Source organism: Aptenodytes patagonicus, chromosome 5 (genome assembly GCF_965638725.1).
Source record: "Aptenodytes patagonicus chromosome 5, bAptPat1.pri.cur, whole genome shotgun sequence".
NCBI lineage: Eukaryota > Metazoa > Chordata > Aves > Sphenisciformes > Spheniscidae > Aptenodytes > Aptenodytes patagonicus.
This window is the reverse complement of record NC_134953.1, coordinates 1,770,153-1,797,574: the sequence shown is the minus strand read 5'-3', so window position 1 is coordinate 1,797,574 and position 27,422 is coordinate 1,770,153. Positions and strand designations below refer to the sequence as shown.

At 38.2% G+C, this 27,422-nt stretch overlaps 1 protein-coding gene across 10 annotated transcripts in view; it reads right to left on the bottom strand.

The window, feature by feature from the left end:
• The window catches only part of LDB3 (LIM domain binding 3), a 136,117-nt gene that overhangs the window by 36,551 nt on the left and 72,144 nt on the right, over nt 1–27,422 (bottom strand). For 9 of the 10 annotated variants that reach the window (XM_076338296.1, XM_076338294.1, XM_076338297.1 and 6 more), the window contains exons 5-8: nt 25,670–25,692; nt 21,966–22,169; nt 14,871–15,040; nt 13,847–13,883 (exon numbers count right to left, since the gene is read on the bottom strand). In XM_076338296.1, coding sequence (XP_076194411.1) covers nt 13,847–13,883; nt 14,871–15,040; nt 21,966–22,169; nt 25,670–25,692 — 434 coding nt within the window. Of the gene's footprint in view, nt 1–8,979; nt 9,948–13,846; nt 13,884–14,870; nt 15,041–21,965; nt 22,170–25,669; nt 25,693–27,422 lie in introns of those variants that run through there. The other variant, XM_076338304.1, reaches the window with a different exon arrangement.

Sequence of the window (27,422 nt, the reverse complement as noted above, 5' to 3'; positions counted from 1 at the left end):
ATGTGGATTTGTTGGGCTCCAATCATTATCTTACATTATGTTTGGAAGACTATTCTTAATACTTTCCACATTATTAGTAGTATTTCATATATTTCTCTCTGTGTTGATGTATGTACACGTACATATATATGTACAGTCACATACTCTTTCCTTAGTTTAGCTCCAATAAAGTTATAAAAACCAGTCCAGTTTACATCAGCAAAGGTTTGGGCATAGGTGTTCTCTACCAGCTTTTAAAACCTCTAACTAAAATGTAACCCCTAAAATACATGAATTGAAGCCAGCTTTTCAAACCCAGAAGTAGATCTGAAGTGACCCTCAGATGTGGCTGCCTGACTAAGAATGTTATTATGGTCAGAACGGAAGAACCTGTCTTGGAAGTAAATACCCCAATCGATCAATTGGTTCACCACTCTAAAGCAATGAGAAACCAAACACTATCTTTATGGTAACCAAGCCGTGAGTTCACTGGAACGTCAGGTATAGGAAAGCCAGGATGAAGCAAGGTAGAGAAGGACGGATTAGAAACTGTGTAGGTGTTGGGGGAAGTGTTAGTATACCAAAGCCATAATCACGTGAGAATGTTAAAAAACAGTCACAGCCTGAAAAGAATAAAGCATTGTTTATTTCCAGTGTTACCAAATATTCTGTGAGAAATTACAGTCAAGACCAAAAGGCAGGCAGTTGGGGTCAGGCAGAAGCAGCGTCAGGCCTCTGTTGTTACTATTAATCTGATCCAAACTTTTCTGCTCCGCTAGCTGTGGCTATACTGAAGAATGCAGAAAAACGTCACTTGACTGAGGTCACGATTTCACAAAGGCTTTTTCCATGAGCGTACAAGTATAGGATAACGTTGAGTGACGATGGCAGGGGAGTTGTGAAGGTTTAAAAGAGAGAGAGAAGTATAGTAAACCTACTTCCACAGAATAAAGCAAAGGAAAAGGCAGAGAGTAAGGGGAAAGATGAGCTCAAAAGGCACACGCACAGTACTTCTTCACCGTTTTACTTCCAGGAACTATTTCTCTTCCCAGTCAACAGGAGTAATTCCCGTTTGGCTAACGGTGAGAAAGGCTCAAGATCAGATGTGTCTCTTATTGGCATTACTTGCATTTTGAGGAGCAGACTATTGGATTCCCAGCCTTTACAATCAAACACTTTCTGCTAACTAAATGCAGAATTAATTTTACTTTTGAGTCAAATACATCCTTGGGGCAGGCTCAGTGAAGTCGATACCTTCACAACATGAAAGAATTTGGCTCAGAATATTATGAGCAGTTTGTATCTCTGGGGCTACTCAGGCTGCTCAAGTAACTGACAGCAGTGGATAGTAGTTTTGAGCTATCTGGGAGAGATTTAATATTAATAGTTTTTTTGTCTGCAGCCCTTTTAGTCCCCAGCTGAAATGGCTTTTGATAGAAGAGCCTTAGTCAATGACTGTTCTGAGAGAACAGTGCAACTCCCACAGATTTTATTAAATATTGGACATATATCTCAAAGAAGATTTATTTATGCAATATACTGTCTTCTCAATTACACAGTATATTATACAAAGGAAATTATGAAATGTTTCCTTCTCATAAAAATAAGCTACATGATATGGTCATAAAGACAGAGTGAATGAAATGACAGAAATAGAGTCTTTTCCTCCCACACACTAGCAAGAATTGTAATAGTTTGAGTAACAAAATGTAAAATTCATTTGCAAGCCAAGCTTGTGTGTGCTCTCGGATCCTAAGAAGAGCCTGAAGAAACTTCAGAGCGTTTCCAGTAAATGAGTCTGTTGAATCCGAACTGTACGTACTGGACATTGGAATACTTTCCCATTCTATTTTATTTTTGGAAACCAAACATAAAAGATTCCCAGACAAACATGTACATGTAACAGGTGACCTGAGATGTGGAGCTTGCGCACCTTCCATCCACCTTCTCCTTAGAGAATGACAGATCTAGACTCTCTCTCTTGAATAGCTCCTCTCTGTTCCATTAACACGCTGTAGACACAGAATCATTTAATCTGTAATGATGATCTGATGACATAAGGAACATCAGGCATCCCGAGAGACCACATGGTCCTTCAACTCTTCTCTGTCTTTCAGTACTGAAGCAATAAGCGAATACTAGAATGGATTTTTTTCCCGTTTTTTCTCATGGAGCAACACAACATTTTTCTCATTTTACAAATGAGGAACGAAAACTTAATAGAATTGCTCATGGTCAAAAAGAAGGCCCACGGCAGGGCAAAGAACCAAAATAAGCTCTCCTGAATCCCAACTGAGTATTTAAAATATCTTCTCACCCTCTTTAATAAGAGATTATGGGTATTTTTAATAAATATTACTCTTCAGTTTATTAGTATTTTCCTGTATTGATCATCCAATAGTCTTCTATCGAATCTGACAGATATATACTGGCCTTTTTTTTAAAGAGGAAATAGTTAAGACTTACAGATTATTAGGGTCTATATCTATTGAAATTAAAAATTCTGTTTTTCTAGTAGTATATTGTGGATTTGCAGGACTTGTCCTTATTAGACTTATAATAGCTTTCATCCTAACGTACTTATATTTACATAAACATATTTGCCTACAAATAAAATTTCCTTTTAAGAAGTAGAAGTCAAAATAATTTTTAAAAAAATTCTTATAGGGTGTCTGGGAGTAAAGTTGTGTGAAAGCTATTTCATTATTGCCTTCCAAATATTTTTGCTTCAAAAGGATGAGATACTGACACTGTTGGAAACTGGACACTGAGCTAGATTAACTGCTGTTCTCATCCAGTGAGGCTCTTTCTACCTTTCTGTGTTTGCAGCTGAGAATTTTTCCATGGTCAGATGAATATAAAACTATTGAGATTGTCTTTTTTTTTTTCCCCCCAAGCTATATTTTTGTTATCTTAACAAAGACACCGTAAGACACAGAAAGAAATCTTAGGCAGTTAACTGGGGAGGACAGAAGACAACTGTCATGCTGGTTTAGTTAAAACTTTAGCTTGGGATCAGAAAAAAGGGGTAGAAGAAGAGCTAGTCTCTCTTTTTCAGCCACTGTAGTTAAGAATGTGAGCAGCCCACGCCAAACGATTGCAATAGATCCTGCTAGTATGTCTGCTTTCCAAAACAGGGAAATTCAGTTCTCCCAGAAGGCATCCTGGTTTGTGCAGACAGTGCCACAGAATAGGAAAAGCATTATCATATATTCCGTGGAAGAAAAAACAACCAGCAACTCATTCTCAACAAGTACTATAGAACTCAATCAAAGCAGCTCACTAAAATCAAAGCAAATACCTCTTATGGATGCATTTTAGTGGCATTTACTAGTATGCTGTTATATTTAACAGTCAAATAATAAATGCAGCTGGAACTACAGCAGCATCAATGTTGGTGAAAGTTAAGATAACTCTTTCCCAAGACTTACATAGTGATATTTGGCATGCAAGTATATGTACTCTGATTTATCTTATCGGTAAACACCTCACTTTAATAAGAACAAAGACCGCAAAATTCTGAGTATGTGGAGCAATTTGAGCTTGGGGTGCATTTCAGAGAATTATTCCCTACCTTGGCCTTAAGTGTGTAATTGGATTTATCCAAATGGTTCCCTCTAGCTTTTTACAGCCCCACTGGTAAAGCACGGGTATCTGCCCGCAGGCACCTGAACACAGGATCAGGACTTTCAGGTTGTATTCCTGACCATTATAGACAAAACCAATGCGCAACAGGTTTAGGTCTTGTACACCAGGAAATTATTCCCCGTTCACTGAAGTGTTCTTTCTCATCATGACTTCACTTTTCTCCAGGAAGCTGAGAGAAGAACAAGAACTCATAGATCTCAATTTCAGCTGGTAGTTTTTTAGAGCTACTTTTTAATTTGTGCCCATCGATGATAAGAAAATTCATACCCTCTCTACATGGTATTATCCTAAGTTTGAAGCGGTGCCTGTAATACACTAACGTGTCCTTTCTATTCGGTTCCTGAACCAAATAAATAAGCGGTATGAATTAGAGCAGTTGTCATTCTTTCAGAATGTGGATTACGTTTTATTTCATAAATTCTCTTAAGGATTTTCTTACCTTCCCTCTCTCTCATTTGTAATCATATAACATTCTGGGTGAACTACTACAAATGCTTACGTGGAAATGAACTATTAGGAAGTTATTAGTATTTAGCGTAATTTTGCTGACATTAATGCAATTTAGAAGCAGAATAAAAGGAAGCAGTGCCAGTGCTATGCTATCAGCCAGTTCTCCAGCTCACCCTAAACAAAGCTCTGTGAGCCAGTCTGATGATCCACAGACCACAACTGAGTACCTCTGGGTTACACGTGCTTGTCGGAAAGCCTGCTACATGCCAGAACTGCTTTTTCCTTGCTGGACTGAAGGCAACGCGAGGGAGTAGTCAGAGAGGAAGGTAGCATCGTGCACTGGTATCTTGGGTAGCCATCTACATCAGCGGAAGGATGCATACAAGAATCTCAAAGGTTGCACAGTAGGAAGGAAAGTGATGTTAATTTCTGCCCATGCAAAAGTTAAGTGCTGGACAGGAACATGCAGAAAACTGAGATGGTAAAGACGAGATGTTAAATATAGGTCAGTACTCCCCCCACCCCCAACTGAATCTTGAGCTTTAGCAAACTCTGTTAGCTTATGCATTACTTTCTCTATGAACTATTTTGGGAAAAGCTTCATGGTATTTGCTAATTTCATTTGGAGGCCTCACTCTTTCAATTTTAAGCAAATACATTCAAGTGGATACACCATACCTTACAGTCACCATCTTTAATCAATTGGTTCTACAGAGAACTGGCTTGAAAACAAGGAATTTATGATCTCTAAGTTAATTTTCCCCACAGAACTTCCAGGAGTATTTTGGGGAAGAAAGACATTCTATTTTATCAAGTTTCCCTTCTGATTTCACTCAGAATTCCATAGAGGCGACGGAGTTGATTCACTATTCCTACGTTTTTGTCACTCTTTAGGTGCTAAAAGGTAAGTAGGGATCAGAATATATTAAACTGATGTGCTTATCATTCTTTATTGCAGTTATGTTCCTTAAACGAGAAAGCTACCTATAGAAGTCTGCTTTATTTCATGGGCTGTTGTGGAGAAATAAGGTATATCTTTCAAAAGGATTTTGGTAATCTCATTAGCGTACAGATCGGAAGTTTTTGGCAATTGGGCAGGTCAGCAATGCTAATCATTGGAAATTCTGGCAAACGAAGGAGGGGGATCAAGGTGTCTTAGCTTGTCTTGGTAGTGTCAGATGGCTTTTATAAGCAGCAGTAGAACAAAGAATGTTATTGTACTCGAGAACAAATTTTAGTCAATTCATTTTTGTGTATATTGCAGAAAGCTGTTGATTAAAGGCTAACTGATTAAAGAAAGTCATTATCTGGTACTACTATGTACTATACCAAAATTCCAGCTTTTTAACTTTGCAAACTAAAATTTGTGCAAGTATCCATGTATTTTCTGATATGTGTAATGGTAGTGTAATGATAGTCCCAGTCACTGAAACTCATGTTAGACACTGCTAAAGAAGCCACAAAATCAACTTAGTCCCTGTGGGAACCTAAGTGCACAAGTGAAAAATTGGTGTCTCTTCTTCTGCCCCTGAAGAAGGCTTCAGACAGCGCTGTGATACACAAGAGTTGGACTCTACAAAAGTGATAAAGTAGTCCCTAAAGTACTTGTTCCTTGCTACTGAGGATATACTACACACAGTTGTGCATAATGAGAGAAACCACAATGAAAAGAAAGCGACCTCTATATTTATTACATAGCAAAAACTTACTCTCCTTCCCGTGCAGGCAGGCATGAAAAGAGGGAGGCAAGGGAAGGAGCCACAGAACCTTTCTCCTTTTGTAATTTCTTCATGCATGAAAGGAAGAGAGGTCAAATTCTCATGCCTGCTTTCCTAAAGTCATACTCTAGCCGCGTCCGATCAGCACACACTGCATGCAGTCAGTATTCCTGCCGCAAACTAAGCGCCGTAGGAGGTGAGGAGGCGACCATTTAAGTAGAAGGCAAGGCAGCAGTAGTCAGGAAACAGGTTAGTTTAGATCAAACGGTCTTATACCACAGCAGAAAATGAGCATTTCCCTATGTCATAACCAGACAAGCAGATTTACCTGGAAGGCCTTTTGGTTTTGATTTCCTACTGCCATCAGCTTTGCTGTATCTTCATTAAATGCTTATAACACTATGCTTTACTGGCAATATTGGGAGGGGCAGGGGGTTAATATCACTATCCACATCCTGCGTTTTACTTTATTTTGGCACAGTGGCTATTTAGAAGACAGTATTGTCACCAACCATTGTCCTCTGCTCAGCAGAGCAGTCATGGTTCAAAATATATTCAGCAGGACAGATATACCTGCCTATCATCAGTGCTATTTTAAAGAATTACATGACTCATCGAGTCTTCAGTCAGGAACCTATTTTAAGCCTCGCTGTCATTAACTGAGACTAATTTCCCTAGACAAAGCAGCAGACTTCTGCAAATGGTCAAGAAACACTGCAAGATGGGGTTGGTCAATCAGAAGCACCATACAGCGAAATAAGCCTGGACATATTAAAAACAGGGCATAACCAGGCCAGACTTGACCTTTTGCTGGAACAAAGCTAGTGGTTTCTTAGAGCTGTTAATGATTTCTTATCAGGCCTAAGTCTGTTACAGTCTCTAAGCAATGAGATGTAGTAGAATGACAAATCCAGCCCTATTTCTCCACCTTACAGAAAAAGTCTGCCTCCTACTCAGGAGGGAAAAAACAAGGCCTCTTAATATTTATATAAAGAAAGTTAAAGTTATATATAAAAAGTTATAAAGTTATATAAAGAAAGATCTGTAACATTCGTTTTCTGGGCTTGAAGATCGCCATGACAACATAAAGGCATATTTTTGAGGAGTAAGAGTTAAGTCTAAATATAAACAAGGAACTGGATAGAAAAAATTGACTGACAGTTTAATTAACAAAGCCCATCGCTTGGGAGATTTTTTGAGAGGGACCCGACTAAGCAGTAGAAATATGCTGTAATAAACAATCTTGCCTTAGGGATTAATGACAGCACCTTCACAAGAGGCCTTTATCATTGCAAACGTTCCAAGTTACCAACTATTGAAGATTTTTTTCTACTACTTTTTTCTGTAATTACATAAAGAAGAGAAATTCTACAAGCCTGGAGAGTGTTTAGATTCTACTTTGTATCCTCCAGGAAAAAGGATTTCAACAATTTCTCTATCTGATTACATGGTTTATATGCACTGAATTTTTATCATTAAATCCACTGAAACAGAGCTAAGGGGAAGGGGTTCCTTAATTACATCTGCATTAATTTCATATCTGATCAAACTATGCTTTTCTGATTATTAAAAAATACCTTTAAAAATAACATTAAGTGTCAACATTGAGATATAATCTAGACATTTTCTTTTCCATTACAGTACATGCACTAGGACTATTAAAAACAAATAGTATCTGTATTATGTTCATAAAACATTAAGGATACACAATTCCTATTTAAGTGAAAACACTGTATTGTTACTTATTCAGAAAACCATTTAATTTGGTTGCAAATTAGAACTGGAAGATTTTTTTTACTTAGGTACATTTGATGTTTATGAAAAAAAGTTAATTGCCTATTGATATTTTGAATTCTATCAAAATTTCCCATATATAAATAAAATTCACCCACTCTGAACCAAAGTTTGATCTTAGCAACATTCAGGAAAAGTTAAAACGTTGCTCTTATTTCATGCAGTTATGCTGATTTTCCACAGGCATTAATAAGATGGTGTGATCAGAATCTGTTTGTGTTCCCATAAGGAAAACATAAATGAATGTTGTGTATTAAATGGCGTGCTTACTGAATTGGTATGGTACTTATCTAAGAAAAGTGAAATGCATTTCAAAATGAACTAGTGCTCATGTACTCTTAAATAATACTCAAAAATTACTATTTTGTTTTAAAGCATGATAGCTAATTTCTTTTTCCTTTAAACACTCTGGTATTTGGTCAATTCATGCAAAAATCTTCCATGAACGGTAGCTTTTCCTTCCTTCTATAACACAGAAAAACAATGGGAGTTTGAATGAACTTTGTTCTTGTATGGACTGCTGATATAAATTCCAGATGTTTGGAAGCGGCAAGAAGTGTGAGAGTTTCAATCTAATCTCACGCGCTAATCTCTCTAATCAGAATTACTGCTACCAGATAAAGGTACCTAATTTGCAGTTTATAGAAGTTAATGAAAAAAAAAAATTGAGGGCTGTAGGTAGGGCTGCAACAGAGTCAACCTTCCATTGCAGAGACCAGTGTTTCATCACCAGAAACTTCTGCTTCAATCAGTGCTAAGGACTCCTAATGCAGATTGTTGAGGGCTAACATCAACTGTTTCTATGGAAACCACAAACGGTTCAATTTAGGTGCATTTTTTTTCATTTAATGATTGGAGCATAAACTAGAAAGGGAAGTGACATTGCTCTTGGAGGACTTCAAACAGAAAATAGAAATATTTGGGGGCCTTTGATATAGGCTTGCCATATCTTGACTGACACAGCTTAAAAGCAAAACATTGTTGTAATGTCGAAACAAAAAGATCCCATTCTAAGGACCAGCAATGTCTCAAGTGCCTTCGCCATGGGCACAAATTAATACATTATTGCCAGAGAATGCGTATTATTCAAATGGAAACGCTAAACGATATTATCAGTAGGTTGTCATCTAACATCTATTAATTATGCTTTGTTTTCATTCACACCTAATACAATATTTGTTCATTTCTGTTGTTGTTCTTTCAACTGCTTTGTCAGGTTTATTCTAGTTCAGATAACTTAAAGGTCAGTAAGAATTATAGGTAATAGGGGAAAGCTTTTTGACCAAATTTTCTATTGTGGAAAGAATAGTTCTCCTTCTTTCAATAATCAGTTGAAGCAGTTATTGTTTTAAAACAGAATAAAGTACTGTGTAAAACAGGCACATAATTATTTTAGTTTTAAAACCTTTTATTTCAGATAAAGCATGCTGCTATATACAGAAAAAAACGTGGGTCAAAGCAAGAGCAATACAGAATGGGCAACGTATTCCTTAAAACTTACATATTCCTTAAAACTTACAAGATGCTTTTAAAAACTTCAGTGCACCAGTAATACTATATATTCTTCTCACTCCTAAATCACCTCTAGCAAAATGACATTTCCTCACAGGTCCTGAGCAACCACAGCTATCTCTAGCTTTCATATAATGACAAATTCAGGTTTCCAACAGAAAACTTACACAATGGTTTCAGCAAATGACTTCTACCAGTATAGTATATTGAAGAAATATAACTTCACATTGCCAATACGTTATTTCAAACGGCATCATTCAACTATGCAAACCAAGTATGTTTTACATTTAGCAAAGTCTAGGCCAGGCTCAGTCAGTTTTCCTTTTCATCTCTCTTTCTCCTACTTAATTCTTTACAGCAGTAAAACTCAGTAAAAGTCTCATTCCTCTTCCTCCTAAAGAAATACTGTCAATAACTTCCCTCTCATTTTCTTCTAGAATTAAAGTCAAGAAAGTACAATAGTGATGTTTTCCTGTATACTGAAGTTACATTTGATATAGTAAAGGACAAAAGCTAATCTACTTTATAATGAAGAACACGAACCGGGTTGTATCATGATTTTTACTTTTGGTGACAGTGAATGGACACCAGGCTAACAACAGAAATCTACAGAAGACAGGCACTCGGAGCAAGGCCCTAGCAGAAAGTCTTCCCTGTGTGTGTGACACTCTTAGGCTCTAACTCAGGACAGCAGTTAAGTTTTTACTGTAATTCTCTGTCTCATGTATTTGCCTGCTAAATGTGGGCTTTTAACTTTTAACGTTAAGGATTTGCGCCGATAGGCCGTGATGCCAGTTGCGCAATTTGGCAAAGCGTGGGCTGTTACGTTCCGTTTCAAACCTTTCCCTGTGGCATGAAGAAAGAGCGAGAGAGAAAGACAGAGACAGAGAGAGAGAGACACAGAGAAGAAAGAAAGGAGGGAGAAAGAAAGGGGTTAGGGACCATGGCTACCACTCCCCTGCCTTATAACTAGGGCAATGGCAATTTATTTGGATTTTTTTCCTCAGCTTTCAAATCAGCACAAAGAAGGCTTTGATCCTTTTTGGGCCATGTAGGAACGGTTTTGCAGTTATTCATTTGTGAGAAGTAACTTGATATAACTTCATATTCTTTGACTTGTGCTTGGTACTACAGGGCTGCTTTTGCTAGAAATGCAGTGTAATCCCATTGTTTTCCTGCCAGCAGATTCCCTCGGCTTTTCCCTCCACCCCCCCACCCCACCCCCCCCCACTGAGCAGTCAGTGAAAGTAACTCCAGACAAGAGCAAAATTAATGCAAATATTTTCCATTCTGTAATACCTAGGTCAGCCTATATATATCCTGCTGTCCTTCCTGTAAGGACCATCAGCCACAGGTTTCAGCAGTACTTTTCTATAGCTTTTCTCAGCATAAATGAGTCTAAGTGTTGACATTGGCATAAATATTTCTTGTCATTTGTGTCAAAAAGCAAAATAACATGGGATTTTCAAAGCACAGTCCCGTGAAGTATTGGCCACCTCCTGCGCACAGCCCTAGCTACCTTTGACTGCAGACTGGGGCGCTGGATCACGTTGTAAGCACCTCCGAGGATTTAATCTCTTCTAGATGTTCTATAGTTTAAATTCAGGTTTTGTAAATAAAAAGGGGAAGGAGGAGGATGTGGGACGAGAGCACAGTCAAGGAGAAGCAGATCAAACAGAATGGAAAATAAAGTGTTCTTGTTATTTGCAAAACAAGGTAATTTTCCCCTCATTATTTACACCCAAAACGTAAGACAATTGTGTTAATGCAGCGGAACTTGAGAGTGAAACCAGCCAAACAGAAATGAACAGTCTGGGCTGGTTTTACTCCTCAGGCTGAAGAAAGCACAAAACAATAAACAGAGCAAATGCCAACAAATTCACTGATATTTCTAAATCTTCTGTTCCTAATAACACAATGTCATGCAAGTAACACTCCTAAAGGAGTCTTGATGTATGACGTCTCAAACTATCTTTTATGCTTTTAAGTAATCAAAAGATATAAAGTATTCCTAACTGAAGTGCTGAAACTTCATGATGGCATTTTTTCAAGTTACATTGGAGCATACTAGCTACAGTGGGTCTTACATGAAATTTAAGAATCCCCTTACTGCTTTGAAGAGACACCCCTCCATTCAAGGAAAAGGTATTCAGAAACATCTGTTCAGCTTGAAATGGATACCATCTTTCCAGAAAATATTCCGTAACAATCATCACAACAGCAATGGAAAGTTTTCATAGCAAGTTATAATCTTATGTGTGCCTTCAAAATAGCAGTAGCATGAGCAAAGGACAGTCATGCAATGCGCTTATTAACGTTAACTGAAAGGAATATTCTGCCACCTGAAAATTCGCAAGCTTTATGGGTTCTGTTCAGAGCATGTGTCCTGAAGTTAGAAGCAACAATCTAGAAGAGACTATTATGTAAAACAGTTCTGCAAAAAATAAGCTACATGTATTTTTTTTTTTTTTAACCCCAATATTTTTTTTCCCAAGTGTTTGGAAGAAACTTGATCACCATTTCATGCAGTTCTTGCTGACTACACTGAAGATCTGACACAAAGAGACAAGAGAAAGCACCAGAGAGAGATTGCTCACAGCATGCCCCGAGACCAAAATTCGCCACACTGTGAAATCTCTGACAGTTTAAGTTTTGGAACGTGAAGGATTTTTCCAGAATGCCAGCACAGCATGGGATTAATGCAACACTGAATCTGGCAAGACTCAGGTTCCACGGTTCCATGGAAACCTTTTCATTCAGGAGCCCAGGAAGCCTTCCAGGGGATCCCAAACTGTAGGCATGGAGAAAGATGTGGTTGTACAGGCTGTCTGGAGTAGATACTGAAGAGGAGTTTCTACTCCATTACTGTACTGGAAGAGTGGAGTTAAAATATGGATTCTGTGCATCTGACATAGGTCCTTCCATCCTTTACAAAATCAAGAGTGGCGGGGGCCTTGCCAAAAGATTAAACAGAAGCGGTCCCATAGGCCCAAAGGAGCAGTATATGATGGATGCGTGCATAACCAGGGCTGTTGCTACCAAATCTGCAGTGGAGTGTGTGCAACGTTTGAGGTAGGTGCCAAGCCACCAAGATGGGGCAAGCACTATCAGTTAGGCAGGAAGGAGACCCCATTTCATTCCTTGCACCAGAGCTCATGCCAATTGCACTGTACCCGTATAACTACATAGTATATATTCCTTTCTGCCTCTACTACCAATGAATGACCTTAAACCTCTTTAGGTAATACAGCTGTACCTAAATATACTCGTAACTATAACTGTCCTCGTGAAGAAAAGGATAACAGTGATACCTCAAAACTGCAGAAAATGGGCAAAGCACAGTGGATATAGTCATGTACTTTAAGTTACACTGAATAGAACGTGCATTTTACATATGTTGATGTGTTACTAGATAATTATTTTCAACATATCCAATACCATGTTACATTTCCAATAGCTGGTATTTTCCAAAGCCACAGACTACAGCTAGAAAGATTATTTCTTTAAAACAACGTATTACTCTCAGATGTGTAGGGGGGACTGTTAAGTTCAGCACAATGCTTTAAATGCCATCATAGTAAGTATTTGGGTGTGTGCTATTACATCAAAACAGATAACGCGCAATACATTTAATAAGAATTAGGCTTGCACATTTGAGGGAAGAAATAAATCCATGAGGGATGTAACATCAAGCCTGATGTTCAGGCACCTAGCCATGAACTTTGGTGAACTGCAATGGAAGGTTTATAGCAAACATAAACTGAAGGTATACTTGTATTTTCACAGGGAAGACAACAGACATCTTTCTCACTGATTCAACATTTGTAACTTGCACTGTGATCAAAAGCTCAAAACCTTTATAGAAGCCATGTGGCAGTAAAAAGAGAAAAAAAAAATAGAAAAAAGGAAAAGAAGAGAAAGTGGATTGAGTATCAAACACATCATAAACCCAGCCAGCGGCTGCGGGTAGCTAACGTGATATAGGGATTTGAAGTATGCAAACAGAAAATCAGGCTTGCATGCAGGACGCTCTGATTCAACTGCAGTTTTTAAGCTCAACATAAGAATCTCTAATAAATCTATTTCCCAGCTGTGTAGGACAACATAACATGATAATAATTCTTTAATTCCTTATTATATCTCCGAACATATCCACTTTTTCAGTGTTTTTGGTAGATCATATGAAACAAGCACATTTATCCACTAGCAAAAGCAGTCCTGTGCTTCCATGTTCTACAAATTTGGGTTGTATTTATTCCAAACAAAACATAAGCAAATGATTATGGATATGGATGGAAACAAGTCCTTTACTGTATCATTTCAGGAGAATCAAATGTCAATCACAGGGTCATCCAAATAAATTGCTCACAAATTTCTGTGCTATCACAACATTATATATATTTTCATCCAGTTACACAATCAAGTAGTTACACAGGGCTTGGTCTTAGGAACTCATTGCATTCACACACCCAGTAAAGTACACGAAAGTTGCATGTGCAGAGAGCTTTCAGATCTGAACACACACTTCAGGAATTTTGCACTGTCTTTCCTAAAAACATGCTACTTCATTATCCTTTTCATTCAAATACCTCTCATGGATAGCATTTTAATTTTAGTGATTTTTAAGTAAATATATTAGAGTATTTTAAGACAAAAAGATAATAACATACATTCATATTAATGCTGTTTTAAAACATTATTTGGTTATCAGTAAGGAGAAAGCTGTATTTTTCAGAGTTGCCTACCTTGACCTCCTCAGGGCTTCTTCATCTGGATCTTGCACTGCAGGCAAAAAAATGTTTCAGTTCAAAAAGAAAGAAAGGAAGGAAGGAAGGAATTGGCTTTATGATGAAATTATAAGTTCTTTAGAAACATATCAAAAGCCTATCTAAAGGTGCATTCATGCTGACTTTGCAGCCATAGATTTTGTAAGAACAGCACGAAGAGGAGCAGTTCCCTAGAGCCAGGAAGAAAGATGTTAGTAGGAAAGCAGCTATTACAACTGCTGCTTTCTCAACTTTCTCGTTCATTTATTAGCAATGTTTCACAGCTGTAGGCAGTGATTCTACAGAGAGGGCCTGCTGTTTTGTAGGAAAGCATGAGAGGCAGCAGCAGATTCATATGAATCTGATGTGGGAAAGGTCCCTGAACTTCCTTCTCTCTAGATCAGAAACAAGCTCTGAGGTTAGTACCAGGTGGCCAGAAAAACATTTCCATAGGCAACAGGCAACAAAGTTCAAGCTCCCATGACATTCATAGTAGATCTAGGTTTAGGTAATAAGGCTGATGATGGAGAACCACAGGTTCAATACAAATGGTGATCCAGGATTTTTTTTTGACCTCCGGAAGTCACTTCTATAAAAGACTGTTACAAGAGACATAAGTTGTTTATCTTTTTTTCTAATGAACGGACAGCTTTGTATGTCTAGGCTGCTGGAAAATGAAAGATTACACTGCAGAGATTTGATTCGTAAGAACGAACAACTATGGGGTCCCAAATGCTCTTTTACTGCATAGTCTGTTGTACTTTCATGGTGAGACCCCTGGCAGACCAAAGAGTTTTCTTCATAAGCATAAGGTGAGATTAAACACTTTGATTTCCTAGTTCCCTCAAGTTACGTCCAGGGTTCTCCAATCTTAGCCCTCACTGACAATGACTACAAGCTGGACATGAGTCGTCCTTGAGTATCAGTTGCTAATACTGGGGGAAGAAAATAAAGACATGAATCTAAAATCAGGATGAGGGGGATGTTTTCTTATTCGACTTACTGTACTCTGTTCCAGTCATCTGGGCAAGGATGCGGAAAGACTTAGACTGCAGATTGGCAGAACGGCGACTCCAGTCTTCGGTTTCATCTTCAGGCTTGTTCTGAGTTTTAAGCACAGCCTGATACACCGGAGAGGCACTGTCTACGTGAGGATCTTTAATAGGCAGGGTACTGCAATTCAGAAAGTGAAACGTTGTGAAACAGCACATGGTAGCTTTCATCCCAACCTCTCTCTGGTCTTACAGCTTCTCATCCAGAGTAACAGCACTCCAAAACACAGCTTTGAAAACATCACTTTTTAAAAAAAAATACATAGATCAATTTTAGATTAATTAAGAATGTTCTGGCTCATTCTATCTTTGAAATGGCCTGTTATCATTCAGATCTGCACATTCAAAACAGCGTGAAAATGCTTGGAAATGTCTGTTCACAATTCCTCAGCCAGTGCAGCTACAAGCTTACGGTGGTTAGAATAATGTGTGGTGATAAAGGAGAGTATGCCAGGCAAAAACATTTATTTCTCTGAGCATTCTTGTCCCATATTATTTCTTATAAAAGCAGCTTCATGTTGATACTGTTTTATGTTATGTCTTATTACAGTTTTGGGCCAGTGTATTTTAAGGTTGCAATTAAAAATAAAAAACATATTTCATTGTAAAAATAATGTGATAGGCTTTTATAGTCTTTTCTAGAGATGATTATTCTTTGCCAAACTCTGAATTAAACTTCCAGCTGCCATAACTCTGGATTCATTGTCTACTAAACATGTGAAGCATAAGAAGTCTAGGCTTGCACTCAAGACTCGCAGACATATTTTGTATCTGAAATCTTTAACAGCAGAATGCATCTCTAAGTCTTACAACATCTCTAATCACCTTGCAAAGTGAGATATCCAGGAAGAAACTTCCAGTTTTGCCCGCCTAAAGTCAAAGCTACGAAACTCTGTAGCACAAGTGAGGTAACCTCTCTTTGATTTATGATGCAAGCCAGAAACAGACTTAGTAACTTAATAGCTTTTTTTTCCCTGCGAAAATAACTTCTGCATAGCATACAGTTAAAATTAAGTATTAACAGAGCTGCAGAAATATACACTGAAGGAATGATGTGTGCTTGGAGTAACTTGGCTCCATGACTTCTCTAAAGACAAGGTCTATTTTTGAAGCAAGTGATTTATTGTAACAGCTTTAACATGCTATTCCATGTAGAGCTTTGCAAGCAGCATGCTCAACTTCATGAAAATTGAGAAATGGCTCTGTTAAAAGTTAAGGGCCATTTGGTCCAACTAAGTCACTGCTATAAAGTTCCGGGAGCAGTCACCTGCTATAAAAGTTGCTTCCTTGGTTCAGGCTCAAAATTAGTGTTCTCTAAGATACCACTGTTTAGAGAAAATCTACAGAGAAGCTGGGTTTGTGATTTGAAAGCCTGAGAGGAATCACGAAAAAGCCAAGCAGCATGTCTGATATCCTACACACAGCAATAACGTACACTGTAATAAAAAATATTACCAGATAGTGCCTTAAGTATCACTATTTTCCAGCTGACACACTCCTCTTCTTCAACAATGCATAATATACGCTGTTTTAATGGATTTGCACCTAACAATAGCATGGGCTGTGTTCTTCAAGTAAGATGTGTACTTATATATGTTATGGACCCAAAAGCACCCCATCTCTTTAGGATCTTTTTTTTTTATTAGAGGAGTATTTATATTCCTCATAACCCCCAGTAGAATCATAGAATCATTGAGGTTGGAAAAGACCTCTAAGATCATCGAGTCCAACCATCGACCCAACACCACCGTGCCCACTAAACCATGTCCCTAAGCGCCTCATCTACTCGTCTTTTAAATACCTCCAGGGACGGTGACTCCACCACTTCCCTGGGCAGCCTCTTCCAATGTTTAACCACTCTTTCAGTAAAGACACTTTGCCTCACATCCAATCTAAACCTCCCCTGGCGCAACTTGAGGCCATTAAGCCTCAAGTTGAGGCTTAACAACTCAACTCGAGTTGTTAATTAACTTGAGGCCTAGCCAGCCAGCCAGCCAGTATATGCAAACTTCTCACTTTCTTGAGGATCCAGCAGGGTACAAAAAACAATTATTTTTCTTTTACATGTTTCAGTACAATCACTGGCGTGATGGAGCACAGCTTAGGAAAAAACCTGACTCTTCAGTTTAAGTTCTGCCACAAAACATAGAAGTTATGTAAAAAGTCTCTCAGCATGGAAGATGCCCTGTAGGAGGAAGCAGCATTTTCCAGCTCCTTTTTTAGCTCACGTGTCCTAGACCACTATCTTTACAATATCTAAACACTAGCAGGTATGGAAGGCAAAATGTGGACTTGTTTATTTTGGGAAGGGTGTGCCATCAGTGGCTTCCACCAGTGTTGCTCCCATGTACGCCAATGGACAAATTAGTGCCACATCCTTCTTCAGGTGGAAGATGGGAGAGAGAGCAGTAGTCTTCCTCTTCTGGCCCTTCACACACGGCAGAAAGGCTTGCTGAGGCAGGGAAGTAAGCGCAGCAGCGAGTTCTGCCTTCTGCTGACTTCACGCAGTAGTCTTCATATGGAAGAGAGATACTCTGTCATACCAAAAGTAAGTCAGCAACCCCCTTGTGACCGTTCTGCTGCCACTTCTCACTCTTGGCTACTGCTGAAAAGTTCTGTCACTGTAAAGGGTCCAGTAAAATTTCCCCCAAAGGTGACCCCATTTTCAAGTTCCCAGAGGCACTTCAGGCCTATGTCTTAGCACTGACTAAGCACACAGTACCTTGCCCTGTATTTCTGTCATAGGTGACTGCCTGGTTTTGGCCAACAGTCAACTTTATATCCCCAGACTTACTCTTTAATCCTGCTGAAGCTTAAAAAACTGCTGTATGTGATAGCAAATTTCACAGCTGCAGACTGCTGTAGTCTGGATAATAAACCACTGGATAGATAATACTGCTGATTTCAACCATGGACTACTGTGGCAACGGTGGTGTGCAAGTCATGGACAGTTCAAATTCCTTTGTTTAAATGCTCTAGCTGAAATGCTTTGTTTTTATATTATGACCAATATACAAAAAAGCAGTTTAAAAGTGTATGTATAGATATATCATTAGCTCAAAGGTAGTTAAAAAACGCTAGAGGCTGGACCACAAATTTCACAGTAGCAATGTGTGGCATTAATATGACATATTAATATCCGTATGGTAGATGATTAAGGCAGGAAATGGAGCTTGGTGAATTAACCTTCCCTAGAAGAGTGAAACACGCTCCTATAAATTGAACTAAATTAATGCAATACATTGGAATATTTCCAACTCTGTCTTTAATGCAACAGGCCTTTTTCTTTTTTTTAAAATCATAATTATATTGTAGATGAGTAATTAGGACATATGAGCCACTCAGCATGGATGTGTAAAATAGAGCGCATCGCTGATTATGAGCATTTCATAAACCTAAATGTGACAGTTGATTCTTACAGACAGCCTAAAGATGCACATAACCATGTTAATACCTCTGTTATACCTCTTCTTAATTTAATTTCTTTCCATCTGGGTGTGTATGTGCAGAAATATCATGCATCTTTAAGCACATTACTTTAAATTGATGTTACTGAAAAACAATTCTTCCCAAATGGGTTAGAACTTTCGAAGGTTTTTCATATTATATCCTAAGGTATTTTAGTAGGATTCAATAAAAAATTGTCCCCCTTTTTCACTTCATCATACAAGTCACACATTATTAACATTAAAACAAGCTTTAAAGACAGTCAAACCTCTTTGAATAAGTAGCAATGTGATTTTTTTCCTTGGAGTTCATTATAAACTATGGTTTACCATGTGACTCACTCCCTGGAGTCATTATTCAGATTTTATTTAAGTAGATAATAAGTAAAAAGTTAGGAACACTGCAGTGTTCTACCCCTGATGTAGACATAGAACAAAATATTGTGATTTAAGATATTAGACTGATTCCAATGATTAAAAGAAAGCTCTAAGAGGTAAAAATGAACCCCAACCCAACAAACAAACAGTTCATGCAGACTGGTAAATTATCCAGCCAAGTTGACTTACTGTAAAGCACACATGAGACTTTAGTCTGTACAATCACATTATTGATTCTGCTGCTAGAACTGTTAGATCTTAATCCTGATAAAGTTGTTGGATTTATGTCCACTTGCATGACTCGTGAATTTGGCTAAAACTGCATAATGGAATTTAGCAGAGGTTTGACAGAACTGTACTTGAAATGTACTGACCGCATGGTTTTACTGCAACCAACTCTTGGTTCTTGGTATACCAAAATCAATTAAAACAAAGCAACACAGAGTGAGAAAAGATATAAAGTCAGGGCATTCAAATTTTTCTACCTTTAAGTTCCAGCATGAGGTCTGAATAGCTGCAGTATAAATAACTTATATGCTTTCCTTTGTGTTTTCCACGGTGATCCAGTATGTGTGGGTTATTTTCTAAGTGACATGAGCCCGATTCTGATCTCACTGACTCAAGTTAAAACACCACTGATTTCAAATGGTCAAACTAGAAAATGAATTCTTATCTTAAGTCTGTCTACTCTTCATCACTGATAAAAGAAGTAAGCCGTGTTTCCAGCTATTGTCTGCCAAAAAGAACAGAAGCCCTTTAGATCTGCAGTCTGAGTATGCTTATCATCCTACATAGACCTTGCGGCTTCAGGACTTACCTCTAACGTAAAACGAAAAGCCCAAAGAAGACTAATTAAGGGCTGAGACCAAATTATAAGCAGAGAATGGAGACAAAATGAATCAGTACACAATTTGGTCTGCTTTTATATGACAAACTTCTCATATAAATATTTCTGCATTAAGCATAATCTTATCTCGGACTTGATCAACTAAGCAAACTAAAGAACATCCTCAGTTTCCACTGCAAATGAAAGTTCAGAATATCACAGAGGTCAAAGCAATGCCTTAAGGAAATGAGTTACAGATTTAATCGAATGAGTATCAGTCAATGGGTAGGCCGTTGTTATATCAGCACAAACCTTGCCTTTATATCTAGATTAAAAATGCTGTGTTAGTTGTAATAAAACAATCTACTGAGAAAATTGTTTCATCGATAAGTGTTAGGAGTTTAAAAAAAAGAAGTTACAAAACAGGCTGTAGCTCACAGCACAGCAGATTTAGAGTCCCCTGCAGCTGGCTGCACATAGGAATAGAAACATTAGTTTCTTCTGGGGCCAGGTGAATGTTAGGCTTAGGAGTCACATTCCAAAATGAAGGCAAAGCTTAAATGGTAATTTATATAGTTGATCTTGCAGAAAAACTTTTTTTGCAATGTTACAGGGGAGAACATAGTCACGGAGTTGTCTGCAAAGAATAATGTTCCACTGGAACTGTGTGATACAAAAGGATTAATGGAAATAATCTTCTCATTTCAAAAACACCCATATGATAGGTGGATTCCAGGTTCAAAATGAGAAAAAAAAGTTAGAACAGGGCTTTTGCTAGTGTTTAACACAGCTCTTGCTGCTACCGGTGCAATGACTCAACAGTCCATGAAAATCTATTTTTTATTTTTTATCTATGTATCCATTCATTTGGCTCTTTTCAAGATACATGTATATACTAATATAATTCATTACCACTTTATGATTTATGATTCAAGCCTCTCTAATTATTCAGATTCTTTACTTCACAATTCTACATGTTAAGACAAATCCCTAATCCCCCTGGAAAGCGTGCTGATCTTCCATTTCTAGTTGCACTCTTTAGACTTCTCTCACCCTATCTGGGATTATCTAGAAAGGGCATTTTCCTCTCCCTGCAACACAGTGTGTTTTGATCTCTTCCACAGATGGGAAAAGATGATGATGTTTTCCAGTCCAGAAGAGCCACTCCTGTGATTGGAACTGCATTTGAGAGATTCTTTTAATGTGCTGTTTATAAAATGAAAAGGATTCACGTGCTCAGCAGTGAAACTTTATAATCATCCGATCATTTAAATAGGTAACATTTTTAAACATTACTATTTCTATGCTATAATGTTACAGCATTTAGTAGAAAATGCCAATACATCATAAAATGTCTCATATAATCCATGCCTATGAAAGATGTGAACCATTTTAAAGAACACAGATAGAATGAACTTCTTTCATTGTACTTTGCTAATTGGAAATACGAGTCTACTTACACCTGTGGAGATTCACTGAGTCATGGTCAAAACCAACTAAAGGTATTGTTTGGGATCCATCATTAGGGAGAGTTGTGATGAACAACAGAATAATATTGGTGCAAAAATTAGGTGGGGGGGGGGAGAATAAAAAAAAGAGAAAAGAAATGGCCAGTAAAAGAGAGCACAAGCAAATACATAAAACATCTACATTTTGAATAAGCCTGCAGCTAACATATGCAAAGTGTGTTGCTATACCTATTATTCTGGTGTCACATGAAAAGAAGGTAAGTTCTATTTTGGGTAGAAATATACCCAATAAGAGAGAAACCCGGCTACATTCATTGCACATGTAATTTCAGTTAAGTCATAACAGCTGTGGATAAGTTTATCAGCTAAGATCACCAGAAACATGCATTGGAAAAGCAGAATTATTAAAGATCAATGGATTTTGCCACAGTCCAAAGGATATGCGTGAGACACATGTACAGTATGTAAACTAGGGATAGGGATAATACAGCACAACACTCCATTCTGAAGAATAAAACAGTAGCCAGTACTAAGTAAATATTTTGCATTCCTCATTTATCAATAAAAATTCCACCCCCCCCTTTCCCGTTCTTTCTAGTTACGCATATAATACAGTGGTTATTACCAAGCACGGTCATCATAAATGAGAAGCCATCCAATGTCATACAGAGCACTAGATAAATTTTTGTGGGGTTTACCAGTTCTAGGAAGAATACCAAAAAAGAAATGTTCCATTTTCTAACTATCCATCCTTTTAACTTCAAAACAATGAAGTGCTTTCAAACACTATCTAGGATTGATTTGTACTTTTCATGTGTAAGATACTCCAGAAAAAAGAGTCCAGGAAGAGCTGCCATGTCATGCACGTAGGGACTGTTAGATGTATCATGCAGAAAAAGAGCATTCCACACAAGGAAATAACCTTACCTAGCAAATTCTCCACCCTGGGCTTGTGCCTGGCCTGCAATTGCATCCATGATAGCATCTTGGGAATACATGCTGATCGGGGTGTTATACTGGGCGTGAATTATAGTAGCCTTGCCGCCTAGGCCTTTCACCTCAATGGGTTTGTGTGTAGACAGGGCAGAGTCCTTCAGGACATTGGGGTTGAAACGCTCCGTGAACTCCGTGCTGGGTTATGCAAGAGTGATGTTCGACAGGGAAGGGAGGGGAAGAGAGGAGAAAGGCGTGACAGTTAAGTGAGAGAAAAAGCACCAACGGAGGAGTGTGCATGTCTGTTCATGGCATCTCACCACAAAAGCTTCTGGTCAGAGGATAAGAGACAACATAAGTAACAAGTAACAGTTAAAAGCTGGCTGCACTCATGGATGACATTTTTGTGTTGGCTCACAGACGTATGAAGAGAAAAAAAGGTGAAACAGTTGTCGTTGTATAAAAAATCATGACAAACCCCTAAGTATTTATGTGATACTTGCTTATACTAAAATTCTATTCTTACATGCATATATACATATAAGTGTATACAAACTTACACACACAGAGACACATATGCTTGCATGCACACGGACGTACATACATGCTGCAGAGAACTCCCAGTTTATTCACTGCATCCATTCATTCTTTCAGAAGGGTCTTACAAAGCGCTAGAAAGTGCAATGGGGTGAACAGGTGTCAGGTCCTCTATTATTTAGAAGGTTCCAGTACTTTCTGTCTGGATTATTAATCATAGTGAAATTTAGTACTTGCATCTTTTAATCCTCACAGCTTTCCTCACAAAGACTAAATTAATCTTCCCAAAATCTCTCTACAGCCAGCCGTAAGTGTTGCTATAGCATGATAAATGCTCAGCCTCAGATCAGAATATCCTCCATTGCGATCAACAGGACAACTGCAGTTGGAAGAGTAGCTGCTGTATTTGCCAGTGGCTGCATTTATGAGGAAGGATTTTTATTTGAGAAATGGAGCCATAAGCCATAACTCAAGCTCCCGTTGCAACAGAACGAGTCAGTTTAATGTCGGAGTTCAGCTGAAGAGCACCTGGCTTCCTTGTAGCGCCTAGCTGTACGTTGTTCTAGTCCTGGAGTTAGGACTGAGTACTGCCTGGAGTTTCAATGAGCAAGCTAAACCTCAGCTGTCAGTCACTGAAGTAGCCGCTCTTCTCTAACCTATGGGAGATCAGGTGAATCTCTAGTCCGCAGTTCCTGTCCTGCCAGCAGCAGGAGGATGCTGGCAGTATAGATTCCATATGCGCACCAAACTGGGCAAAACTGAGAATTCTGTCCTTTGGGAAATAACAGATATTTCACAAAGGTTTCATTTTGAACTGAGCCCAAAATCTGGAAATGGATATATCTCTCCACTGAAAGAAATTCTGAAAAATGTAATCCAGTTTGAGTGGAACAATTTTCCCTTTCAGTTTAAAACCATTACACCATAAGTTTATCAGCTAATACTAAGTCTTCTGCTGAATTTTTTCATGTGACTGAACAACAGCTCCTCTAGTTGGCAAGGGAACAATAGTGTGCCTGTCTGCTGGGGGTTAGCCCCAGAGGGTGAGTGTTAAAACTGAAGCCTCAATCCAGCATGGAGGAAAAAGGAAAATCAAGTAAAGCTGGCAGCCATTTGACTTAGTCTTCCAGAGATCATCAAAGGTGATGTGCCACCTCTGAACCCAGCCAGGGGATTCCACTATGTTTTCAGCCTTTTGTTTGGTGGGATACCCTGACTGAAGATGGACAGTAAGAGAGACACGGTCACACATCGTTCAAAACACTTGATAAAACATTAACAGCCACAGGCTCAAGGAACAGAGACATAAATATGCACGTGCTGTATTACAGCCACAGCCTTTAGTTACACACATCAACATTTTAAGGGAGGGAACTGGGAAGCTGCATTATGCATTCAAAAAGTGAAAATAATATTTTTACAAAGATATTTTCATATTTAAAATCTCTCTCCATTAACTATTCATCAACTATGACAATATTATTATTACACTGACATCATCTATTGAAGGGTGATGTGCAGAGACATGCAGGTTTTCACACTCTCCACTTTTCAGCATGCACATGCCTTACTTTAACAATGGTATCTCTTTTCTTTGTAATACCCTAAATGATCACACGATAACTACTAACACACAGGTCCTCGCGATCTTGAATTTAGTGTTCTCTTTTCCCCCCCACTGTTAGAAGTATTGAAGAGATTCTAAACCCAAGATCTGAGAAGACTGTGTGAATGAAAAGACAGAGGTTAACTATGCCACTTTTAAAGAATAAAGTTCAAAGCAATTGGTTTCCACAATCAATTACAAAAATAAAAGCCAGTAATCTTAGAACGGTCTAAACTTCCCTAACGGTAGCAGCAGTAGTGATTTAGGCTCTCACTTGTGGTATTTAAACAGTTTCAGTGACGTCTTTCAAGAGGTTTTAGTCACATTACACATACCAAGGCAAAACTTTCACTGAAGTTAACAGGATTCCCATAAAAATAAGAGAAAAGGGTACAGATTTTCAACTACAGAGTTTTCTTTATAACTCTGGAAGTAAACAGTAGATATTAGTGCTTGTGAGGGGTGCTGTGCACTAGGACAAAGTAGAAGGGGTTAAGACCCTAGAGACAGCAGGAGCACCTCTGCAAAATGAATGGGAAAGCTGGAAAAGGATCAGGAAAAATAAATCCCAAAGCAAGTGAGATTAAAAACACCCGTATAATGTGACTTCTGCTTTCTAAGGCAATTGTAACAGAATAATTATCAATGTAAATTGGCTAGAGTTTCATCACTCCAAAGGAGTTACATCATTTGCATGACATCACACCCACACCTTATTGAAATCAACAGAGGATGCCAGATCAGTGTAAATTATATGCATTAAATATTATTTCAACTTTATGTATTCTACTACTTCTAACCTTCTCTTGTCAGTTTAAATTTGACATTTAACTAATATAATTATTTATTTTATGCTGAGTTTAGCCCAGTCTCTCCAGCAATTTCTGGACAACACTCAGTTCAGAGACAGAAAGTGGGAATTCAGAGACACTCCTCTGCCCTTAGAAAACTAAAGATCAAAGCTGAGGACTCTGTGAACTTTCCTAAATAAAGCAGATCAATCACATTTTCAAATCAATGATTGCTTCTTGTTTGGGCAATATGGTTACTAACATAAACTACTTTTTTGATTTTCTGTATCAGTATCTTATACCAACCTAAATTTGAGTTTTAGTGGAGTGGGACTTTGGAAATTAATTTAATGTTGACTTTAAAAATACATCACTAATAATACACCAAAAAAGGCTCAGATAAGGCTCCACAGATCCTGAAGGCATGAAGACTACTTAAAGAGTTAGGAGGAATTAAACCCGGTCTGTAGAGATGAAAACATCTGAAAGCATTTACAAGAACTGAGCAAGCTCAGATGCTAACTCCATTTGCAGCATTAGAACATCACCAAGAAATGCTGAACACGTGGTGTGCTTAGAAGAGAGCACCACTGGACACCAGTGGCAGCCTGTGACGCTTGCTGTACCAATAAGATTTTTTAAAAAATATTTCCACTTGCAAGCAGACACAGCAGGAACACGAGGGATCATGCTACCCCAGAAAACAAATCTTCACACATACAGCATAACACAAATACTTGGCACTATATAGAAGCGATACTAACTTGGCAGCGGTGTTGGTTATGACCTAAAAGAAGAGAAAGAGAACAAACAACATCAAAACCAAGCAAACAGAAAAAGTCAATAGTTTTTAGAGTGCAAAGGGCAAAAGGTATTTACAAAAGCTTACTAAAGCTTTTTTTCAGACCATCTACAAATAAAACAAAAAGTAAATGTATGCCTGAAAACCCCAACGTGATTAAGAAAGGAAAAAACGTAGGGATTATAGTTGATCCACTGGGACTTAGTAGGGTACCATGGCATTTTGGCTGACCCTTGAACATGACTTTATTGCTGTGCATCCCTAAAAGTACTGTTATCAAAGTGTATGGGGGGAGGGAGCGAAGGGAAGAAAGAAGCATTTGCAGAGTATATCCTCATCTGAAAATAGCAAATGAGTGGTAGAGATTATATTCTTTCCTCAGATACTAAATATTCAGGGATGAAGTCTGTTCTCCTCAGGCCACCCTCAGAGTTGGTATTGCAAGAGTGATTTTTTGGTCTTTTACATGCTGGAGAATATCCAAAGAATATATTGGTAGCTGTTTTAAATCTAAAACTAAGGAAAATGCCTTTGTATTTAACAAACTATTGGCCTAAATCTGACTGTACCTACATTATGCCAACAGTGGTGTAAGCCAATTAATTTCAGAATAGTCATTCCTAATTTATTCCATGTGAAATGAAACAAGTCCGTGCATTATGTGGTTTTTTGGATATCCATATCAGGATATTTTATTCTATCTGGTATGTACACAGTATGAAAAAACATATGTTCATGATACATCCTGCTTCGCTGCATAAACAAGAAGTGACGGTGGCTTGCACAGTAATTCCAAAGAAACACAATACAAAACTCAGCGTAGGCCTTATGCGGGCCAAAGCTGGGAGTGATGAACAGACAGTGTGCTCAGACTGTAATATTATATTATTTGCTAATAACTCTTTCTGTTGGTTGCATGAATAGCATTAATGGGCTATGACATTTATTTTAAGTTATTTTTTTCAAAGCTTAGAATACCCATATTTTGCTCTTATATTCTTGGGTGAAGAGTAATTAACCATATTTTCCGCAAAATAAAAAGGAAGAGAGTCCAGGATCGGTTAATAAACATTTCTTCCTATTTAGCTGCACAGAATGTTGTTGACAGAACTGCGCACTGAACCTTCCAACTTGCTGCTGTAACATTCTGTATCTGGGGTTGATACAAAATACTGGACAGCAACGTTATACTATGAGAATGACATTCAAAGTGGATTTGTCTCCTGCTTTCGCCTTGCAGAACCTTTGATATTACTGCTTCTTTTTACATACGGTCCTGTTGCACTGGCTCATCCAGCTGCCTTTTTCATGGTCAAAAACACTCTAATGAGCCAAAGCTGCAGTAAAGGCTTTGCACTTCTGCATTTCCATGGAAAAGCAATCACAGATCACCTTCTGCAGTTACTGTTCTTCAAACTCTTGGATTCGAGAATATTCTTCTAACTTTATAAACCCTACATTAAGCCAAATATATCAGTCTGTTACAGGAACCGGTAGAGATATATCAGGAACAAGCTGTAGCCTGTAAGCACATCAGTGATCCTACATCCATTTTAGGTACGTGCAGGACAGCTGGGCACTCATTTACAATGAAACATAGTGTAATAGTATCATTTTCTGAAGCGGACTCTGACGCCTGCTTTAATCTTCTAATCCAGGCCTCTGCCTTACACATAAAAAAATATTTTAAAGGCAGAACTACCATCCCTAAAATA